Source organism: Paramormyrops kingsleyae, unplaced genomic scaffold, assembly GCF_048594095.1.
Source record: "Paramormyrops kingsleyae isolate MSU_618 unplaced genomic scaffold, PKINGS_0.4 ups84, whole genome shotgun sequence".
NCBI classification, from domain to species: domain Eukaryota; kingdom Metazoa; phylum Chordata; class Actinopteri; order Osteoglossiformes; family Mormyridae; genus Paramormyrops; species Paramormyrops kingsleyae.
This window is the reverse complement of record NW_027326022.1, coordinates 13,174-33,022: the sequence shown is the minus strand read 5'-3', so window position 1 is coordinate 33,022 and position 19,849 is coordinate 13,174. Positions and strand designations below refer to the sequence as shown.

General features: G+C 37.5%; 1 protein-coding gene and 1 long non-coding RNA gene across 2 annotated transcripts in view; both read right to left on the bottom strand.

Moving 5' to 3' along the window:
- The window catches only part of LOC111833030 (mitogen-activated protein kinase kinase kinase kinase 5), a 123,510-nt gene extending 105,019 nt beyond the window's left edge, over nt 1–18,491 (bottom strand). Inside the window, exons 1-2 of the mRNA XM_072708406.1 lie at nt 18,123–18,491; nt 17,419–17,658 (exon numbers count right to left, since the gene is read on the bottom strand). Of these exons, the coding sequence (XP_072564507.1) occupies nt 17,419–17,526 (108 nt within the window). The 5' untranslated portion in view covers nt 17,527–17,658; nt 18,123–18,491. The remainder of the gene's footprint in view (nt 1–17,418; nt 17,659–18,122) is intronic.
- Nucleotides 18,492–19,164: 673 nt separating this feature from the next.
- On the bottom strand, nt 19,165–19,634 carry LOC140586903 (uncharacterized). The gene is made up of 3 exons (XR_011988695.1): nt 19,496–19,634; nt 19,385–19,399; nt 19,165–19,275 (listed from the first exon to the last, which is right to left on the bottom strand). It is a non-coding gene; the product is annotated as an uncharacterized lncRNA (long non-coding RNA).
- Nucleotides 19,635–19,849: the final 215 nt, after the last annotated feature.

Genomic DNA, 19,849 nt, shown 5'->3' with positions numbered 1-19,849 from the left:
ACTGACGTAAATCCAGTTCTCTGCAGTCAAACACCTGCAGTACCAAGATTTTGTGTCCTATCAGCCACCGACTGCACTGGTCCTATCCCACTGCACATTTTGGAATGTGCATTTTGGAATATTGTCTTTCATCAATCCAAATATACAATTACCCACCCAATTAAAGAAATGATACTATTGCATGCAGATCACCTGAGTAGGGCGGCACGATTCTGGGAATCACATTTTTTTTCACTCAGAGTTGACCCAATTGATTGAAAAAGTATTTTATAGCAGTTGGCATTGGCTGATTAATCAGATTGGATGGCTGATCAGTGTTTCCCCTAGATGGGCATGATAGGATTCATGGTGTTCATGTGTTTCTTTTAATGACAGCGTAACGGAACCAAACATTAGAACATTTCTTTTATTATATATATAATATATTATTATTCGTCATTTCGGGAATGTCAAATATAATGGTAGGGGAAACACTGCTGATATAGTGAAGGTTACACGCAGCTGCAGAGCACTCAGTCCGTCAGTATTGTAGTGTGGTTTATCAGCACTTATAGTACAGTAGTTAACCTGCACCACAACCAAAGAGTTCTAAATTCCTCCCGCTTACACCAGTTTCACTTGATGAATAACAAAGCCAAAAAAACTTGATTGTAAAACACTGTTTTGTTACTTTTGTCATAAATCATGACACCAGTCTCAATTTTTTTTGTATTACTTTTAAAACGCTGCATGCCCTTGTTTGAAGTGTGATTACTAGTTTTTGTATGTTATTAATGTTAGTTAAGCAGCTGTCACTCATAAAAAAAAAAAGCCATATCAGCCTTCGCCCCTCCCCCCAAAAATTGGCATCAGCCACCGAAAGGTCCACCTCAGTCGACCTCTAATTATATACAGTATTTTTCATTTGTTAGATTATTTTATATAGTCTTTATGAAGATGGAACCAATATATAGCAATGCATGACATCTCAGTAAGTGTCAGTAAGCCTACCAAAATTTAAACATTGGATGGCAGTTTTATCAACATTCAAAGTTATATGCAATGGAGCTACACTGAAATAATGGTGATGATTGCATTGGACAATCTCATGTGAAGGCCTGGCTTGCAATGGTCGATGGGGTTGAGGTCAGGGCTCTGTGAGGGCAGTGAAGTTGTTCTACATCAAACTCACCTAATCATGTATTTATGGACCTTGTTTTGTGCACTGGGGCACAGTCATACTGGAACAGAAGGCCCTGTTCACACCTAACATGCGTCCTATGTGATCCATTCCCAAGTCGACAGTGCTATCAAAGTCCGTTCACACCTGGATTAACGTGTCGCTGCATGCGTCTTGACCGACTGTTTGTAATAGGATCTCACTTTCCCGCACTTAATTTAACCCTTAGGAGTCGGCGGACCCGCCGGCGGGGACACTTGCATTTTTTTCTGAAACTTAAAATGCGTCGTCATGTTTGATCATACACGTAAGTGTAGTACATAATTTTAATCTGTAAATGGTCTACTTTTATTCATGTATACTCACAATATCCACGAAACATTGTGCTTTTGTAAAATAATGAAAATAAACAGGGTGCGCTTTCAGCCGTCTCAGTCTCCGTGAAAATCTTTTTGAAACACGTCACTAAAATTAACTGAAACTCCGCGAATACTGCACAGACAAACATGAGAAATATATCTATAGAAAGCTTAAAGTGTCCACTTTTAAATAAAGCAATTTAAATGAAAAATAAATATTTTCAGTTTATGTAATCCATGTGAAACCAAGGAGAGGCACAGAATTTCTGTCGCACTTCATTATCTTCTAATGACCCGAGGCAGGGCACGCCCACAGCCATTCACACGGAAAACAGTCCGGGCAGCATGCGTACAAGGCCACGCCCCTGGCTTAAAAACACATACAGTCTAATGGTGCGTTCGTTTTTCTCTCGGATCTCGGAAATTCTGAGTTGAGTGACATTATGGTGCGTTCGACTATTTCTCTCCAAGTCGGAACTCGGATGAAAACGTCACGAAACGTCAAGAAAAACGTCGCTTCCCGTCGGAAACACGCCTCTTTCATGACGTTGCCCCAAGAGCCTGTCACTTACCAGCCAATCAAAAAAAAAGAAAGGGCCTACACAATAGCCAATCAGAAAATAGTACTATTGTATCTGGGTAAAATACAACACAACAACCAATGAAAAGGCATCCTGTGGAATGTCACTCTTGTCTTCAAAACTTGACAGCCCTGGGGTAAGTTATTAAGTCTTATATAACTCTTATTCTGATAATATTAAACTAATATTAGTAAATATTTTCCTCACTTCAGCTAGCTTTTGTCAGCTTTTGTGAAACATTGGCTTTCAATGCCATTTAGGTTAGTGTAGCATGTAGATAACTCTGCTAACATGTTGTTTCCTGGTGGCTAAGATAATGCCTTATGGAGTTTACAGATGTTTGTAAATGTTCTAATGTATTTCACCTCGTTTTGGATAGCTTTAGATTATGGTTGCTAATATATATTTGGCTCCGTTTTGGTTAGCCTATAATACTGCTATCGGTAATGTTATTTAGCATAAACATTTCGGGTGTAAATGTTTGAGATGCTAACATTTTTTTATTTATTTGTTTTTAGGAATGTGTCTGCATCACTCTTGCCTTCACCAGCACCTCACATCGGGACATGCATGCTAAATAAACCACAAACCAAGAAATATGTTTCTGTCCTCAAATTATTTTCTTGTAGCACTTTCCTCTGTCCTATACCTGACTGAAAGGGGTAATTATACAGCTCATTATGCAGGTCTTTGTCTTCTCTTATTCATGAGCATTCCCACCTCCTCGCATATGGCCTTTCTAAACAAAAAGTGTCTTAGAAAATTTAAATGAATGTATTGTTTTCTGTAAATGAGTGAGTGAGATGATTGTCACATCATTTTGAAGTAAAACCTCTACACTACAAGATCCAGGTCACAAAAGTCTTGTACACAAATGTCATGAATGTGTTTTGTGGTCTAATTTCAGTGACTTGTTTTTTTGTTGTTTTCAATAATCACGCATAACTGGTTTTTTCTCCAATATAACGACTTGTACATACATGCTGCTCATATATTATTGTAGCCCAGTTTCTGCTGAATACAATGTTATCAGACTTTAGACATTTATATGTTTATAAGTAACTGAAAAATACACAAATGTCAGGACATGTCAGAATCTCTTCAGGGCTCCAAAACACCTTCAGACTCCTAAGGGTTAAATAAGAACGTAAATCACACCCGTATGCACAATCTGCCAAACATTAAAAGAGGGAGAAAAGAAATCAAAAGCCGTTTGCGCACTTCAGGGTAACCCTAAAATGTTTGTATGGAACGCCAAAATACGCAAAATGAAAAATATAAAATTAACTAAATAAATGAATAAAATATTCCAATAATTCACGTGTCCTTTTATTTTTAAATACAGTGGTACCTCGGTTCTCGAACTTAATCCGTTCCAGACTCTGGATCGAATCCTAAAAAGTTCGACTTCTGAGCTAATTTTTCCCATAAGAAATAAAGGAAAACCAATTAATTGGTTCCCAGCCCCCCAAAATTACATCTAAATATGTTTTTTTTTCTTTTTTTTTAGCATTCAAATAAAAAATGAACAGGATAAAACAAGAAGAGCAGTTTTTTCTTAATGGCTTCCATCTTTATCGTTCCAAAAAACGATAAAGATCTTTTCCCAACATTACCCCTGTCCTGCCCCGATCGTCCGCTCCTTCCGTGTGCCCAGCCCCCTCGTTAACCTCGTGTGGGATCCCCATATTATCAGCTGTTTCTGGTTGTTGTTATTAGTCCTCTGTATTAAGTCCGCGTTTCAGTTTGTTTCCCCAGTCCGGTCATTGGATGCGTTCGACTTGCTTACAGCGCTGGCTTAAAGCAACGCATTCTGATCCTGACGCAATGCATTACGGTTAGATGCATTGCGACCTCTCACCCAGCTGCACAAACTGGAACCACCTCCGTGGCGACACACCTTTGCCCTTATTGGCTGAAGAGTTTAGTTACACGCATGATGTTTGTATCCCAGGCAGTACTGATGCATAATCTATTTCTCCCAAATATCACGTAAAGCAGTGGGAACTGGTTTTCAGTTAATTTAACTGGTAAAATAAAGTTTAAATAAATGACATAAATGTTCTAATAGTACACGTAAGTTAGTGGTTTATTTATTGTTAGTTACTGTAATGTTGCGCTGCTTTATTTGGTTAATCGTCCAGTCTGTGAAGAAGGCATTCAAGTAAGAATTGCATTGTAGTATGACTCATTTCCTGCCGTGTACAATTTATATTAGGTCAGCGTTCACGGTTCGACTTCTGATATTCAGATCAAGTTCTAGGTCAAACTGGTTTGTTAGACTTTCAAGAAATTCGAATTCTAGTGGGTTCGAGATCCGAGGTACCACTGTACATCCATTTAAATACATATAAACATAGCATAATTGTTTATATAGTTTTGTATTGGATTGTCCGGGGGCTTGAACTCCTGGTCAGAAACTCAGTCCCACTCCAGTGAAACAATTAAACTGTTCCTTGAAATCTTGACAAATTTTGAGATTCATTGGTTATGTTTAAAAGAAGAATTACTTTCATATGGCAACCAACATAATGCATTTGCACGTACATTTGTTCTCTTGACGAGGTATAAAACACGTCTACAACTTTATTGTGAAGTAGTGTGATTTTTTATTTTTTATTTTTTTTAAGTACAGTAAAACCTTGGATTGCGAGTAACTTGGTTTGCGAGTGTTTGGCAAGATGAGCAAAAATTAATACATTTAGTTCACAATGCAGTTTACTGCACTGCACAGTGGCCAATTCTGCACTGACAGACGTTCTGGCATAAATGTTAAATACCACTTGCGTGACTGAGTACATTCTGCTAACACCCACATGAGGACGGCAGTTGAGCAGGCGGTCCATCAATGCAGCCTGGGATACATTCACATTCAGACTGCTATAAGAATGTGGTCACATGCATCCCAGGCCACTTCTGAATGTGGTCTGAGAGACCCGAACTCAATGAGTTCTCAATGCATTTTGGGTGCGTGTAAATAGTGCTGTCCACTTGTGATCGAATCACCCCAGACACATGTTAATACCAGATGTGAACAGGGCCTAAAAGGCCTAGCCCAACCCCTGAAAACCAACCTCATACCATTATCCCTTTTGTGTGGGCACATTGTATGGGCTTGACCACAGTAATATGATCAATTCCATCTCCGCCATATGTAGGGATCCACGAACACTAGGGATGACACGGTTCATGAAAAAAAACCGAACCGAACCGTTCGGTTCGGAGCATGCATGCGTCGCACGGTTCGACGGTTCATGACATGCGCAATGTAGCCTTGTGCCCCCTATGTGACGTCAGTGTGTTTCCCTTTCGCGCGAAAGAATAGGCTATATGCACAGAGCGGTGTGACGTAGTTCCGGTAAAAGTTCAGCCAGCTAAGTAATTTCCGGTAGCCTTTCGTTTGCTGCGTTTAGCTCGTGTTTTCGGCGTTACCACCCAGTCTCTGAAGAAAACGTTTAAATTTCAGCCGACCGATAGCACAACATCTGAACACTGTTGTGCGCCTTTGTTGTGTGACTTTACTTAATGTGCGGTTAGGCACTTTGTTAAAGAAAATTAAGTTAAGTTATCTGTGACAAAGCACTCCAGTGAGTGTCATGCTTCGATCGTTCGCTCTTTCCGTTTCCACGCCCCCTCGTTAACCCTGTGTGGATTCCCCGTGTTTACCAGCTGTTCCTGATTGTTGTCAAATTTGTCATTACTCCATTGTATTTAGTGCGCGTTTCCGTTTCTTTCTCCAGTCCGGTCATTATATTGTAATTCTGCTTTACCGCTTGTCTGTGTTCCTTTTGCTCATTAAACCCCGCATTCCCCCGATCCTAGGTCTCCTCGCCTCTGCTTCCCCGGTCAGCGTTGTAACAGTGAGCTGCTTCCATGCTGCAATGTGAACATTTGCCATGTACCTAAAAATTCTGTTTATTGCACAGTGTCTGACCACACAGACCTACAGGCTATTGCCAGATGATCATACTAGACATATCAACTGGACATATTTTGCACTATTACAGATTGATGTCTTGTACAGTACATACACAGAAACTGATTTTATCGATTACTCAAGAACATTCAATATAATTAATATCAATTTTTTTTCACGCATTTCTTTCTATATATATAAAACGAACCGAATCAGGCTTAATCAAGATAGGTGATCTATCATTTTAACGATCCCCAATTAAATTAACCCCGTGGACCGGACAAATACAAAACGAATGATTAAACATTATATGCGTCTCTTTTTGTATGTTTTCTAAATAAGACCGCGTGCCCATACCCAACTGTAATAGCGATTAAAGCGATCTATTCTTTTAGCATTTATGTTAAGGCAAGACTTTTATTTTATTACTGTTCTGGGATTAATAATGTTTAATAATTTTAATAATGTGCTTTAAGTCAAGTCAAATTCAGTTTATGCATGATTACATGATATAACTTTTTTAATACTGTATCCTAAATTGTGGATAATTAAGCTATATATCATATGCTGAAGTACATTTCTGGAGTGTTAAAGATTAAAAAAAAAAATAACAAGAACCGTACAGAACCGAAAACCGTGACCCTAAAACCGTGATACAAACCGAACCGTGGGTTTTGTGAACCGTGCCACCCCTAACGAACACACAACTCACGTGTGGAGTCAGTCACTATCAAACATCTTGACTGCTCAGGGAACTACATCAGGATATTATTGGTGTTTAATACCATCAGCTCAGACCAGATACACGCCAAACCACTCATTAAACACGTTGTCCCCGCCTACACTAATTTACAGGTGCATCTAAAAAAATAAGAATACTGTGAATAAGTGCAATATATTCCAGTCATTTAAGAAAGTGAACATTTAATATAGTGTAGATTCAGTACATGAAACATTTTAGTTATTTTCATTTTGATAATAATGGCGTACAGCTTAAACAGTGTACATACAAACATCTCAAAATATTAGAATCTCTCATTTCAAGTTTGACTAAACATCCTAACAGAATAAATACTTTGTACTGAACTAGACAGAGAGATATATACAACCACAAGCACAAGGAACACTGCTGACTTGATAGTTGTCCAGAAGATGGTCATCAATACCCTCCACAAGGAAAGTAAGCCACAGAAGGTCATTGCTGAAAAGTTGGCCGTTTAAAGAGTGCTGTATCAAAGCATACTAGTGAAAAGTTGACTGGAAAGGAAAAAAGTGTGGTAGGAGAAGGTGCACAATAGTGAAAAAGTGGAAAAAAGTGAAAAAACACCTTATTCACTGTGAACGTGTGTATATGTGTGTGTGTACATATTTTATTCTTTGGATTTTATTGTAATTTTTTTTTTTACTGTGTACCTGCTGGCGCACCCCAAACAAAATCTCATTGTACTTATACAATGACAATAAAGCATCTTTATCTTTACAAGCAACAGGGATGGCTGCAGGATTGTCAGGAAAAGTTGAATCTTGAACTTGGGAAAGCTTCACAAGGGATGGACTGAGGCTGCTGTCAGTGCATCAAGAGCCACTATGCACAGATGTCTTCGTGAAAGGGGCTATAACTGTCGTATTCTAAAGTAACTTCTGAACCAGAAATGATGTCAAAAGCATTGTGCCTTAGCTAAGAAGAAAGAACTGGACTGTTGCTCAGTGGTCCAAAGTCCTCTTTTGGCATTTCTTTTAGACATCAAGGTCCTAGAGTCTGGAGGAAGAGTGGAGAAGCACAGAATCCATGGCAGTTACCGCAGTCTGCGATAATTTGGGGCACCATGTCATCTGCTGGAGTTGGTCCACTGTGCTTTGTGAAGTCCAAAGTCAATGCAACCTACAGGTGTCATTTCAAATGGTATGCGACTCGTTATCAGAAAACAGTGAAGGATGCCAAGAGCAATTATTTGGATCATGAAATTCTACTATCTCGTTTGGAGCAGTGGGTGGGCATTAGGGGCATAGCATTGGAGTGGTTCCGATCCTACCTGGCGCACCGAACCGTCTGTGTGTCCCTTGATGATTATGTGTCCTCCTTTGCTCCTCTACTACATGGGGTGCCACAAGGTTCTGTTTTAGGCCCCTTACTCTTTTCTATATATCTGCTACCACTTGGCTCCATTCTTAGGAAGCATGGGATTTCATTCCACTGTTACGCGGATGATAGTCAGATATATGTTCCTCTTAAAAAGAAAGATGCCTACTCGGTAAGACCTTTACTTAGGTGTTTTGAAGAAATAAAATCCTGGTTGACCCTCAATTTATTACAACTCAATGAAAAAAAGACAGAGATGATGGTCTTTGGAGGATCCTCTGAGAACCCTTTTGTGGATCTGGGTTCTTTGTCCCAGTATGTAAAACCAGTCATCTGAAATTTAGGTGTCAAAGTGGATGTGGATCTTAGATTTGATAGTCAGATTAGGGATGTTGTTAAATCAAGCTACTTTCACTTGAGAAATCTGGCTAAACTAAAATCTGTTCTCCCTAGGCAGCAGTTTGAGACAGTAATTCATGCCTTTGTCACTACTAGAATTGATTATTGCAATGCGCTCTATGTGGGGGTTAATGGTTCCTCAATTGCTCAACTTCAGCGGGTACAAATTGCTGCCGCACGTCTGTTAACTGGCACTCGGAAGTATGAGCACATTTCCCCGGTTTTAGCCTCACTTCACTGGCTCCCTGTATATTTGAGGATTCATTTTAAAATTCTCCTGTTTGCTTATAAAGCATTAAATGGTCTGGCCCCGACCTACCTGTCTGAGCTACTTCACCCTTATTCGCCCTCCCGCTCTCTCAGGTCAGCTGATCAGCTGCTCCTGTGTGTGCCGAAAACTAAGCGTAAGCTTAGAGGGGATCGGGCTTTCGCTTTTGCAGCTCCAACAATGTGGAATAAACTGCCTTTGCACATTAGACAGGCTTCTTCCCTTGCTGTTTTTAAATCTCTTCTTAAAACCCATTTTTTTTTCCATAGCCTTTGATGACTTGCAAGATGCTGGCAGTTGACTCATTTGTCTTATTTCATTTATTTTATTTACTCTATTTTTGCGTTATTTGTTCGTATTCTACAGTTGTTGCTCCTATCTTGTTTGATGTTTTTTGTTTATTTCTGTTATATGTGCTATTAAGCTTTTCAGTTTTTTGTTTTTATTTGATTCTGTACAGCACTTTGGTCCAGTGTGGGTTTGTAAAGTGCTTTATAAATAAAGTTGGTATGGTATGGTATGGTACCAAGAGATTTTAGAGCTAGACTTCATGGAGATGCCAATTCCTAGAGATGCACTGATTGAAATTTTCTTAGCCGATTTCTGGCAAGTGTAACAGGCCAATACTGATTTTTTCCGATTCCAATTTTCTTTCTAAGAACTATAATTGACAGCATATACAAACAAAAATCAGCTTTTCTACAATGCAAAATTTAAGCTTCATAATAAAAGAAATTTACAATTTCCCCAAACTGCACCAAGTTACAGGATCTTCTCTCACTTAAGAATAAAGTGCTTTGACTGGAAAGAGGTACAAATAATAATTCACTGAAAATGAGCTGTTGTATACCCAACTTTGTCTGACATATTTTACGTTACCAAACAAGAGCAGGTGCAACAGATTTAAATAACAAATGTCAGTTACTTATACCATTTTCCACTATGTTTAAATTCACCAGATTGACCAAAAAAGTCCTTAGGTTACAAACCTCCAAATAAAACTGAAGAGTAGTGTAGTATACTCTTCCAAATAATAATAGGTGCATGGTAATATTAATTAGAGATGAACCGATCCGAATATCGGATTGGTATTGGTGCCAATCCAGACCTATTTGATGGATCGGGTATCGGCCATGCGTGACCGATCCATGTCCTATACTTACTTATTTAGTTTTTGGCAATCTCTAAAAAGATAGATTTAACATGAAATATGAGCTATTTGCACAATCAGTCGCATGATGGCTCTTTCCCATTTTACATGTGTTTTTGCAGCATTCAAATCGAACGCTAAAGCTGCCCCTCAGTCTTTTTTGCCACTCAGTGGGTGTGAGTACAGTGACTTCCGCCTGCTGTGACATCATGTGCATACCCTTTGCAGTACGAGGAGCATAAGATAAGATGTGATTAGGGGTGGCACGGTTCGGTTTGTAGGGTTTAGGGTCACGGTTTTCGGTTCTGTACGGTTCTTGTTATTTTTTCTTTTAATCTTTAACACTCCAGAAATGTACTTCAGCATATGATATATAGCTTAATTATCCACAATTTAGGATACAGTATTAAAAAAGTTATATCATGTAATCATGAATAAACTGAATTTGACTTGACTTAAAGCACATTATTAAAATTATTAAACATTATTAATCCCAGAACAGTAATAAAATAAGAGTCTTGCCTTAACATAAATGCTAAAAGAATAGATCGCTTTAATCGCTATTACAGTTGGGTATGGGCACGCGGTCTTATTTAGAAAACATACAAAAAGAGACGCATATAATGTTTAATCATTCGTTTTGTATTTGTCCGGTCCACGGGGTTAATTTAATTGGGGATCGTTAAAATGATAGATCACCTATCTTGATTAAGCCTGATTCGGTTCGTTTTATTTATATTTATATTTATTTATTTATATATATATATATGTATATATATATATATACAGATATATATATATATATATATATATATATATATATATATATATATATATATATATATATATATATATATATATATAGAAAGAAAGAAATACGTGAAAAAAAATTGGTATTAATTATATTGAATGTTCTTGAGTAATCGATAAAATCAGTTTCTGTGTATGTACAAGACATCAATCTGTAATAGTCCAGTTGATATGTCTAGTATGATCATCTGGCAATAGTCTGTAGGTCTGTGTGGTCAGACACTGTGCAATAAACAGAATTTTTAGGTACATGGCAAATGTTCACATTGCAGCATGGAAGCAGGCTCACTGTTACAACGCTGACCGGGGAAGCAGAGGCGAGGAGACCTAGGATCGGGGGAATGCGGGGTTTAATGAGCAAAAGGAACACAGACGAGCGGTAAAGCAGAATTACAATATAATGACCGGACTGGAGAAAGAAACGGAAACGCGCACTAAATACAATGGAGTAATGACAAATTTGACAACAATCAGGAACAGCTGGTAAACACGGGGAATCCACACAGGGTTAACGAGGGGGCGTGGAAACGGAAAGAGCGAACGATCGAAGCATGACACTCACTGGAGTGCTTTGTCACAGATAACTTAACTTAATTTTCTTTAACAAAGTGCCTAACCGCACATTAAGTAAAGTCACACAACAAAGGCGCACAACAGTGTTCAGATGTTGTGCTATCGGTCGGCTGAAATTTAAACGTTTTCTTCAGAGACTGGGTGGTAACGCCGAAAACACGAGCTAAACGCAGCAAACGAAAGGCTACCGGAAATTACTTAGCTGGCTGAACTTTTACCGGAACTACGTCACACCGCTCTGTGCATATAGCCTATTCTTTCGCGCGAAAGGGAAACACACTGACGTCACATAGGGGGCACAAGGCTACATTGCGCATGTCATGAACCGTCGAACCGTGCGACGCATGCATGCTCCGAACCGAGACAGGTGAACCGAACGGTTCGGTTTTTTTTCATGAACCGTGCCATCCCTAGATGTGATGCTCTGGGAGTATTTTACACTTTTAACAGAAACCATTAGCACAGCGATTTACAATCTTTGTAAAATAAAGTTTTGAGAGGTGGGAATAGCGTTTAATGGACAATTCCACTTAAAGCGCACGCAACTGTGCGAGACAAAAAAAAAGCAATGATTTGGGCGTTGCTAACTTGGACTGTTTTGCAAACTCTCTGCAGCTTGTAATACAAGAGGGGCTGCCATTGCAACAAAGTGTAACTGAGCTGACACCAATGCAAGCATTCGCCACTTGTGGGTGAAAAATGTCACCCACAAATTTTAAGCATTCGCCACTTTATACTTACTTTGAAGATATTCATATTGAACTGGCAATGCCTCAAAAATGCTTAAAACAAGACGTACAAACGAGGTGGAACAGTACATTATGTATGTTTGTAGTAGCCTAATTATTTTTTGTCATACATTTATTCCATCTGTATTTACTAACTTAAGAAAAATTAATATATAAAGTATAACAAAGTAAAAAGAGCTCTTGTATTGGAATCTGTATCAGAACTAAAAAAAAAAGTGGATTGGCCCATAGCTAGCTTTGTAATTTTAATGATTATTCCTTTTCAAGATTATTTAATATATGTTTAACAATCAGTTTATGTTGGCTTTACACGTAATGCAAATTGCAAGCTCTGTGTCATCTTCACTCACAGTGAAGAACTTCCACACTAACAACGTGTGGCTGTGAGTGTGCACCTAGTTGCGAAGCTATTGCCTGCCCCACTGTGCGTATGATGGCGCATGCGTAAAATGGACCTGTTCGGTATCGGAAATACACAAGACTGATCAGCTGTTCTCTTGTCCAGGCCAAGCAAGCTGAAAATCACTCAATTCTGGTCCCTGGCCAATTGATCAGTGCATTTCTACCAATTTCCTTTTCCAGCAGGACTTGGCACCTTCCCACAGTACCAAAACGTCTACTACATGGTTTGCTGACCATGATATTACTGTGCTTGATTGGCCAGCCAACTTGCCTGACCTGATCCCCACACAGAATCAATGGGGTATTGTCAGGAAGATGAGACACACCCGACACAAAAATACAGACGAGCTGAAGGCCACTATCAATAACACCTCAGCAGTGCCACAAGCTGATTGCCTCCATGCCACGCCATACTGGTAAAGTAATTCATGGCAAAAAAGCCCCAACCAAGAATTGACTGCATAAATGAACACACTTTTCAGAAGTTGTAAATCCCTTTTTTGATTGAATGTAGGTAATATTCTAATCATTTGATAAGCTGGATTTCTTTAATCAACATAAAAAAGGTTTTGAAATATTCCACTTTTACATGCAATGAATATTTTTTTTATTTTTTTATTTGTGATTATTTGTCATTGTTGACACACCACAGCACACAGTGCACAACAACGAAATGTGTCCTCTGCATTTAACCCATATGTGACTTTCGTGACATAGCAGGGGGCAGCTAATTCAGCGCCCGGGGAACAGTGCTTGGGGGCGGTACCTTGCTCAGGGTACCTCAGTGGTGTCTTGCTGGTCGGGGATTTGAACCTGCAATCTTCCGATTACGAGTGCGCTTCCCTAACCATTAAGCCACCACTGCCACATATATAGCATTTATGAAGGTTTTACCTTTTTGAATTAAACTACCAAAAAAAAAAAAAAAAAAACTTAAAGCAACATACAATTAAGAAAACAGGGTCAGCCAGTCCCTGGAGCAATTGGAGCCTTGCTCAGTGGCCAAACAGCAAAATTACTCTGTACCTGTTATCAGAAAGGTATCAGTTCAAATCCTCTGGTTGGCAGAGTTGTAACCCACAGAAACACACATTGCCTTTCGGTGGATTAACAAATTCCTGTCAGGTAACAGGTAAGGTTAGGGAAGTTATAATACTATTCCATGCTCTATTTTTTTGTCCTATACTGACGTTGAGAGAGCAATATAGGCCTATTTTACTACATACTTTACATAAAGGAAATTTGCACAAATCATCAAAGCAGCTTCTTTCCTTGGATTACTTTTAAAGATGGTGATAGGCTATATTTAAGTGTCTGTAAGCCTGGTGATGAAGGTTCTTAAAATGACAAGGGAAATAAAATACAATTTCTCAAAATATTATGCAGATTTTTTCCATCCAGCAAAATAAATGACAAAATACTAAAAATAAATACATATTTTAAATACATTTAATTGAAATACTGCCATTATATCACGTGGTTTTAGTTACTTTATGGTTGGCTTTGTTTGAATAGTCTGGATGGAACAAAACGCCTGTAAGGAAATGCTCAGAACACAAAACATGCCACATTCTGACAGTACTGTGATTCAAGTTCTTTCAATTTATCTAAGATTTCCATTGCCTTTCCGGTAGTTTTTCAGTTACTTTGCCTTGATTTTTACTAAACAAAAAGGTAGAGCTGGGCGATATATCCTAAAAATAAAATCACCGTTTTTTTTCCACAATAAATCCAATTTTCGATTTTAATCTATTTCCCCTCCCCTACTCAAAATCAAACTACAGATGACAAATAAATGGTTCAAAACAAGTTAACTTTATTTTTATTTATTTTACTTTAGAGTTAAAGTGCAACCTGGCAAGCCAAAAAAGATGCTTGTAAGCGAGATGGCAGACCACGCCATTGTAAACACTTTTAGAAACTTGTAAAAACTTTTAGCATGTTAATGAATCCCAGCTTTTACACAGTATGTATGGGCACCATGTCTTTTGCAAAACTGAACCATTGTCATGTTGTTTCTGAATCCACTAGAGTGTTTGGGTGTGCCGCGTTAATTTACCTGTGAAGAACGGTGCGTCACATTAGTTCCGCTTTAGGCGCTCGCGTGTAAAATAAGTAACGAAATCGATTTTCATAAAAACACATCATCCTGAACTGTAAATTCGAATTAATCGATAAAATCGATTTATCACCCACCTCTACCAAAAGGTATACAAAAGAAACTTAGATTTTTTTTTCCATTTTGCTGCTATTACTACTTGTTCCCCAGTAAAATGGCCACCGTCTCGTTTTCATTTATGAGTACTTTGGACAATGATGTCAGCTTAATACAACCCATTGAGGATTTTATGAATCACCAGCAATTTGTAACACTAAAGAGGGTTATTATCTATCTTGAGCTAATGAAAATATTCTAGCTTTTACTGCAGGTGTGACCACTGGATTATGACTGAACCAAAATAGTCACGTGACACACAGTTGGAAGGCACCCTTACTTTAAATACAATAATTATTTTGTGATTAAAACATGTCATAATGTTAAATGTAAAATGAATAATGAATTTTGTAATATTAGTAATGTAAGAAGAGCTGAACAGGATGCACCTGCAGTGGTGGCAGTGGGTCGGCATAAGGGCTGAGGTGTCGCGGTTTCGACATACAGAATCGCGGCAAGAGATCATGAATGTCTGTATCGTGGTTTCAGAACAGTTACACCATTACAAATTACTACATTATGTTTGTACATCCATGACATATGACAGAGGTTGGGCTGAACCAACAACATACTGATGACACCACACTTAAAGCAGAAGATGAAGATTTAAAGAATCTTGAGAAAGGTTAGAGTGAAGCAAGAAAAAACATGTTAATCCATCCATAACCACCTCAACAACAGCTAACTATAGCGTTGAAGGCACATTATATTCATATTTTCCATAGAATAATTACCTACCAGCTGTCAATTCCACAGACTGACAGTTGGTAGAGTTACAATAATGGACCTAAGGGGAAAAAAAGGTCACCCATGCTAGAGAGCACATAGCACAACATTCTCACATAAAAAGTTCATACAAGCTGAAAAGATCTTTTAAAAAGAACAGATACAGACCTGACAGCTAGTTCTTCTGACAGTTCTAGTATTTAATTTTCCAGAGATCTTTTCCATTATAATTTTCATACAAAAGAAACTTGCATACCAGGAATGCTATATTGACGAAATTTTAAGTAATTATTTAATAAAGTTATTCTGTGAGTCTGCAACTGTATATTTAACCAGAGACCTTCATTCAGACAACTGGCAAGGCAACTAGTAGCTGCAACTGCTCTTTTGTCCAGCCAGAAATCACTAGCTTGTTTCTCTCAGCTTTAACAACGTTAACTGGTAAATCGAAATATTTATGGCTATCTATCTTGGTAGTAAGTACATATTTCCTCAGAAAAAGACAATTTAACACTGTAACATATGCAATCTAACATTAACACAATAAAAAACAAAGAAGGATTTCCTCTGTCTATCTAGCTGTTTGTTGGCCAGCTAGATAAACTCCGCTTTGGTTCCCAAACCTCTCCGTAGGGGCACCCCAGCTATTTTATGTATTTGTTAAATTCCTCCACTAGCTCAATTAATTAACTTGACTTGTTAAATAAATGCAATGGGGTATTGACTGAAAAAAATACATGGGTGAATTAGACAGGTGCTGGAAATACGTTGGCGATTTTAGGAGAGGTTTTGAAATGGCTAAGCTGACACGTCAAAAGACGAACTATCATAGTTTTACATCAACATGAAGATCATTTTCTTATCATGAGATTATGAAGATCAGTTTCTGTGACTGCCTAAGACTATTGCACAGTACTGTACAGAACAATCCAATATTTTAATGCAGTATAAATATTTTTGTAATACCATACTAGGTAAAGATCTAGAAGAGCTGGCCTAGGAAAACTGTTCTGGGATAGATCTTTTCACAAAGGTTTTGACTTTTTAAAGAATCGGCTCCCATTTTCGAAACCAAAACTATATCTCACTTATGCAACATGTTTAGAAGTACATATATATATATATATATATATATATATATATATATATATATATATATATTATATAGCAATATATTTGAAATCAAAGAAAAAGACTAACTCTTCCATGTCATGAAAACTGCATACATTCAAAACTGTAAAACAGGAGATGCGTCACAAATCCCATTGAAACAATTACATCTAAGGGTTATTATTGTAGCTGTTTAAACGGTTTTTAGAGCAATTCAAATCTTTTTCTCTACTCTTTTGTGGTGGTGAGACAATTTAAATGGTTTCAGGCTCATCAGAAAAGCTTGGTTTGCTACAGATAAATCAGTTATTATGGTATTTCTAATAAAACGTCTAAAAGAACTTTTAGAAACTACTCTCATGCATTTATATGTATGAATATGTAAACTTTATATTAAAATGTCTGATATGTATTAACACGTACAAAATGATGTAGCTTTCTACAACATCAAGGTCAACCATTACTTTCTCAAGTGCTGGCAAACCAAAAGAAAATATTTGGACTAGTGCAGTTTAAGCATTCAAGTAAATATACATTACACATAACCATCAAACATAACAGTCACAAAGCAGTTTATTTTGCTAGTTAGTCATCCACACACGTGTCAGCGGAAAACACGTACTGTATATTTACCATAATGAAATTAAGTGTAAGACATTCCACTGAAATAAACAATCAGCAAACTCCACGTGAGATTAATTTAATGTGAACAATAGGATTGTTTGACACGCTATTTTAATCAAACGCTTTATTGAAATACTTAGCCAGCTACAGACAGTCAATCAGAGTTTTACAGAGAAAGTGTGTGGGTGAAAATTTGCGCCTAAATGATGATCCACGGGCAGTTACCAGTACACAATCATTCTCTGTAAATAAACTATTGACAACAAAAGCAATATTGAGAAACATCATAATAAATACCTTATATACGTCCCCATACGTGCCGCTCCCAACTCGTTGTATAAGCTCAAAATCATGCTGTGGATTTCTTCTTTGAATTTCCCCGCTAGGTCGGGTGATCACATCCATGCCGTTCAATCTTTCACATTAAAACATCACAGAAAATAAATCTTCTGTCTATACCATCTAGGTAACTAGTTCCTTTCCTTTTTATAGAAGCAAAATTTTTACTTCCAAAAATGGCTTCTGGCCCATTTCCTGCTGTTAAGAAAGAGGAAAAAACGATTGTCAATAAACACAAAGTAGTAATTATGGTAAATAATCAACTCGTAAGAATATTTTTTGTTCGTATATACAAAAATAAATATTAAGTACGTCGTTTTGAATACGTCTAATAGACAAACCACATATCAAAAAAGTAAAATGTCTGTATTCGCGTTCTTCACAATATATATATATATATATATATATATATATATAATATTCTCTCACTATTTGCAATTTTATATATACAACGATTATACAACACAACAGTATTCCTGAAATAAAGGGGGAAATGAGAAATCGATTGTTTCTAGCTAGCTAACTTTGATAGTTAATGCCCGTCCACAGAGCAAGCACTTTTGGCAACACTCAACAAGCCAGTTACGCATTTGGCACAAATGAATTAAAATACGAAATATTAAACTGCCCTGTTTATATTTTTGCGAGTTTTATCGTCTTACCTGACTAAAAGGTTGCTTCCTTCTAGGACAGCTTGGCGATTAATGATTTGAAGTTGTAGCTGGTCAACTATTTCTCCAGACGGCTAACTAGTAACAGGCTAGCTATGCTAGCTATAGAGAGTGTAACTATGAATACTTACGCAACATTTGCATATCTAAGTCAAATATTTTTGAGAAATAGAAAACATATTGATGGGTCAGAATTAGCTACTAATATTTAGAAAATATATATTTAGTAGTCGACGTTTAACTGTATATAAGCCCGTACGATCTACGTAATATTTTAAACGAGCGCCTGAAATACCCAGAAGTCACCAAGCGTCTAGATGTCTGTGCGAAACGTTTTGCACAAAAGGAATTCATCCACTACACACACCTCGGTTACTCGAGGCCAGCCGCACACACGCTATTTTACAGAACCAATTTAAAAAAAGTATACTTCACCTCAAGATTCGTAGACCGTTATATCATTTCCTGTCTATACATATCTATATCTATGGAATTATTTGAAAAGTAAATAATAATGCAAACTCTATGGTGTTATATAGGGAAAAGGGATCACAGATTGTCCCAATTCCATATTATTAGAAAGAAAAGTTTCTGATTTCTGCATTCTATGACGAATATTATTATATCGAAAATTTAGATGTTTGCTATAATAATGTGTTATTGAAGGCGCTGTTTTGAAAATCAATTGAAAGGAAGTAATATCATATGACTCTTTAGACTGTTCACGGCATTCCCTTTTAGTGAAGGGTATGATAATTAAACGTAAAGTAAATGTCGTTACAAGCGGATGAACATTGAAACGGCCATGTTTCATATTTTTTCATATAAAATTCGTCAATTTAAGTAGGATTAAAGTGGTTAGCTAAGTTACAAACGGGAAAATTAATAGGTTTATCAGATAAATACATTGTAAAAGCATATTCATTTTAAATCTGCTTTTCCTAGTGAATTCACGAGAGATGTAATTTGATGCAGCCGCCGGCTATCGACAGGGCAACTTTCAAATTCAATAGATTGGTTTGCTTATACCTACTTGTAGGTGTTGTTTTCGAAGATTACGCGAATCACTCCCCCTGGTGGCATTTACACGTCGTGGCTGTGTCTGAGATGAGAATGAGGCTTCATCCATCCATGCTCTTTTTTCCTGAGAAAGCATTCTCAGCGTTGAATGACAGAGATTTCCTTCGTCTGCGTGTTCGCTTACTAGAATATTATTCAATCGAAGCAGCACACGCAATAATTGTCTGACATACCTGGCAGCTCCATGGCTAGGAACCGCAAAGACAAGGATAGCTGGGGTGAGCGTTTTATAATGAGCAAATATAGCGTCATTGTTCTTAGCGAAAGGTAATTGTGATATGTACCTCTTGGATATTGTCTCTGTTTGTCTCACATGTTCAGTGACAGCCACAAATATATCTGACCCAACTATAAATCATTGGGAGCGATTTCTCGGAACGTTTTACTTAGAGTGACACTATTCCGTTTATTTTAAATATGAACTTCCTCCGTTGGTTTGGAGAGCGACTGTAAAAAAAAAAAACATAACATGAATGCGCAGAGTAGGCCATACACTGTTTTCATTTGATAATTTTTGGGTACCTAATTATAATGTGCAGTATTGTCATGCAGAAAAACATTTGCTAGTTCTGAGCGAGACATTCGTAAAATAGCGACGCGATAATTTTATTAAGTAATAATATTAGAACATATCTGTA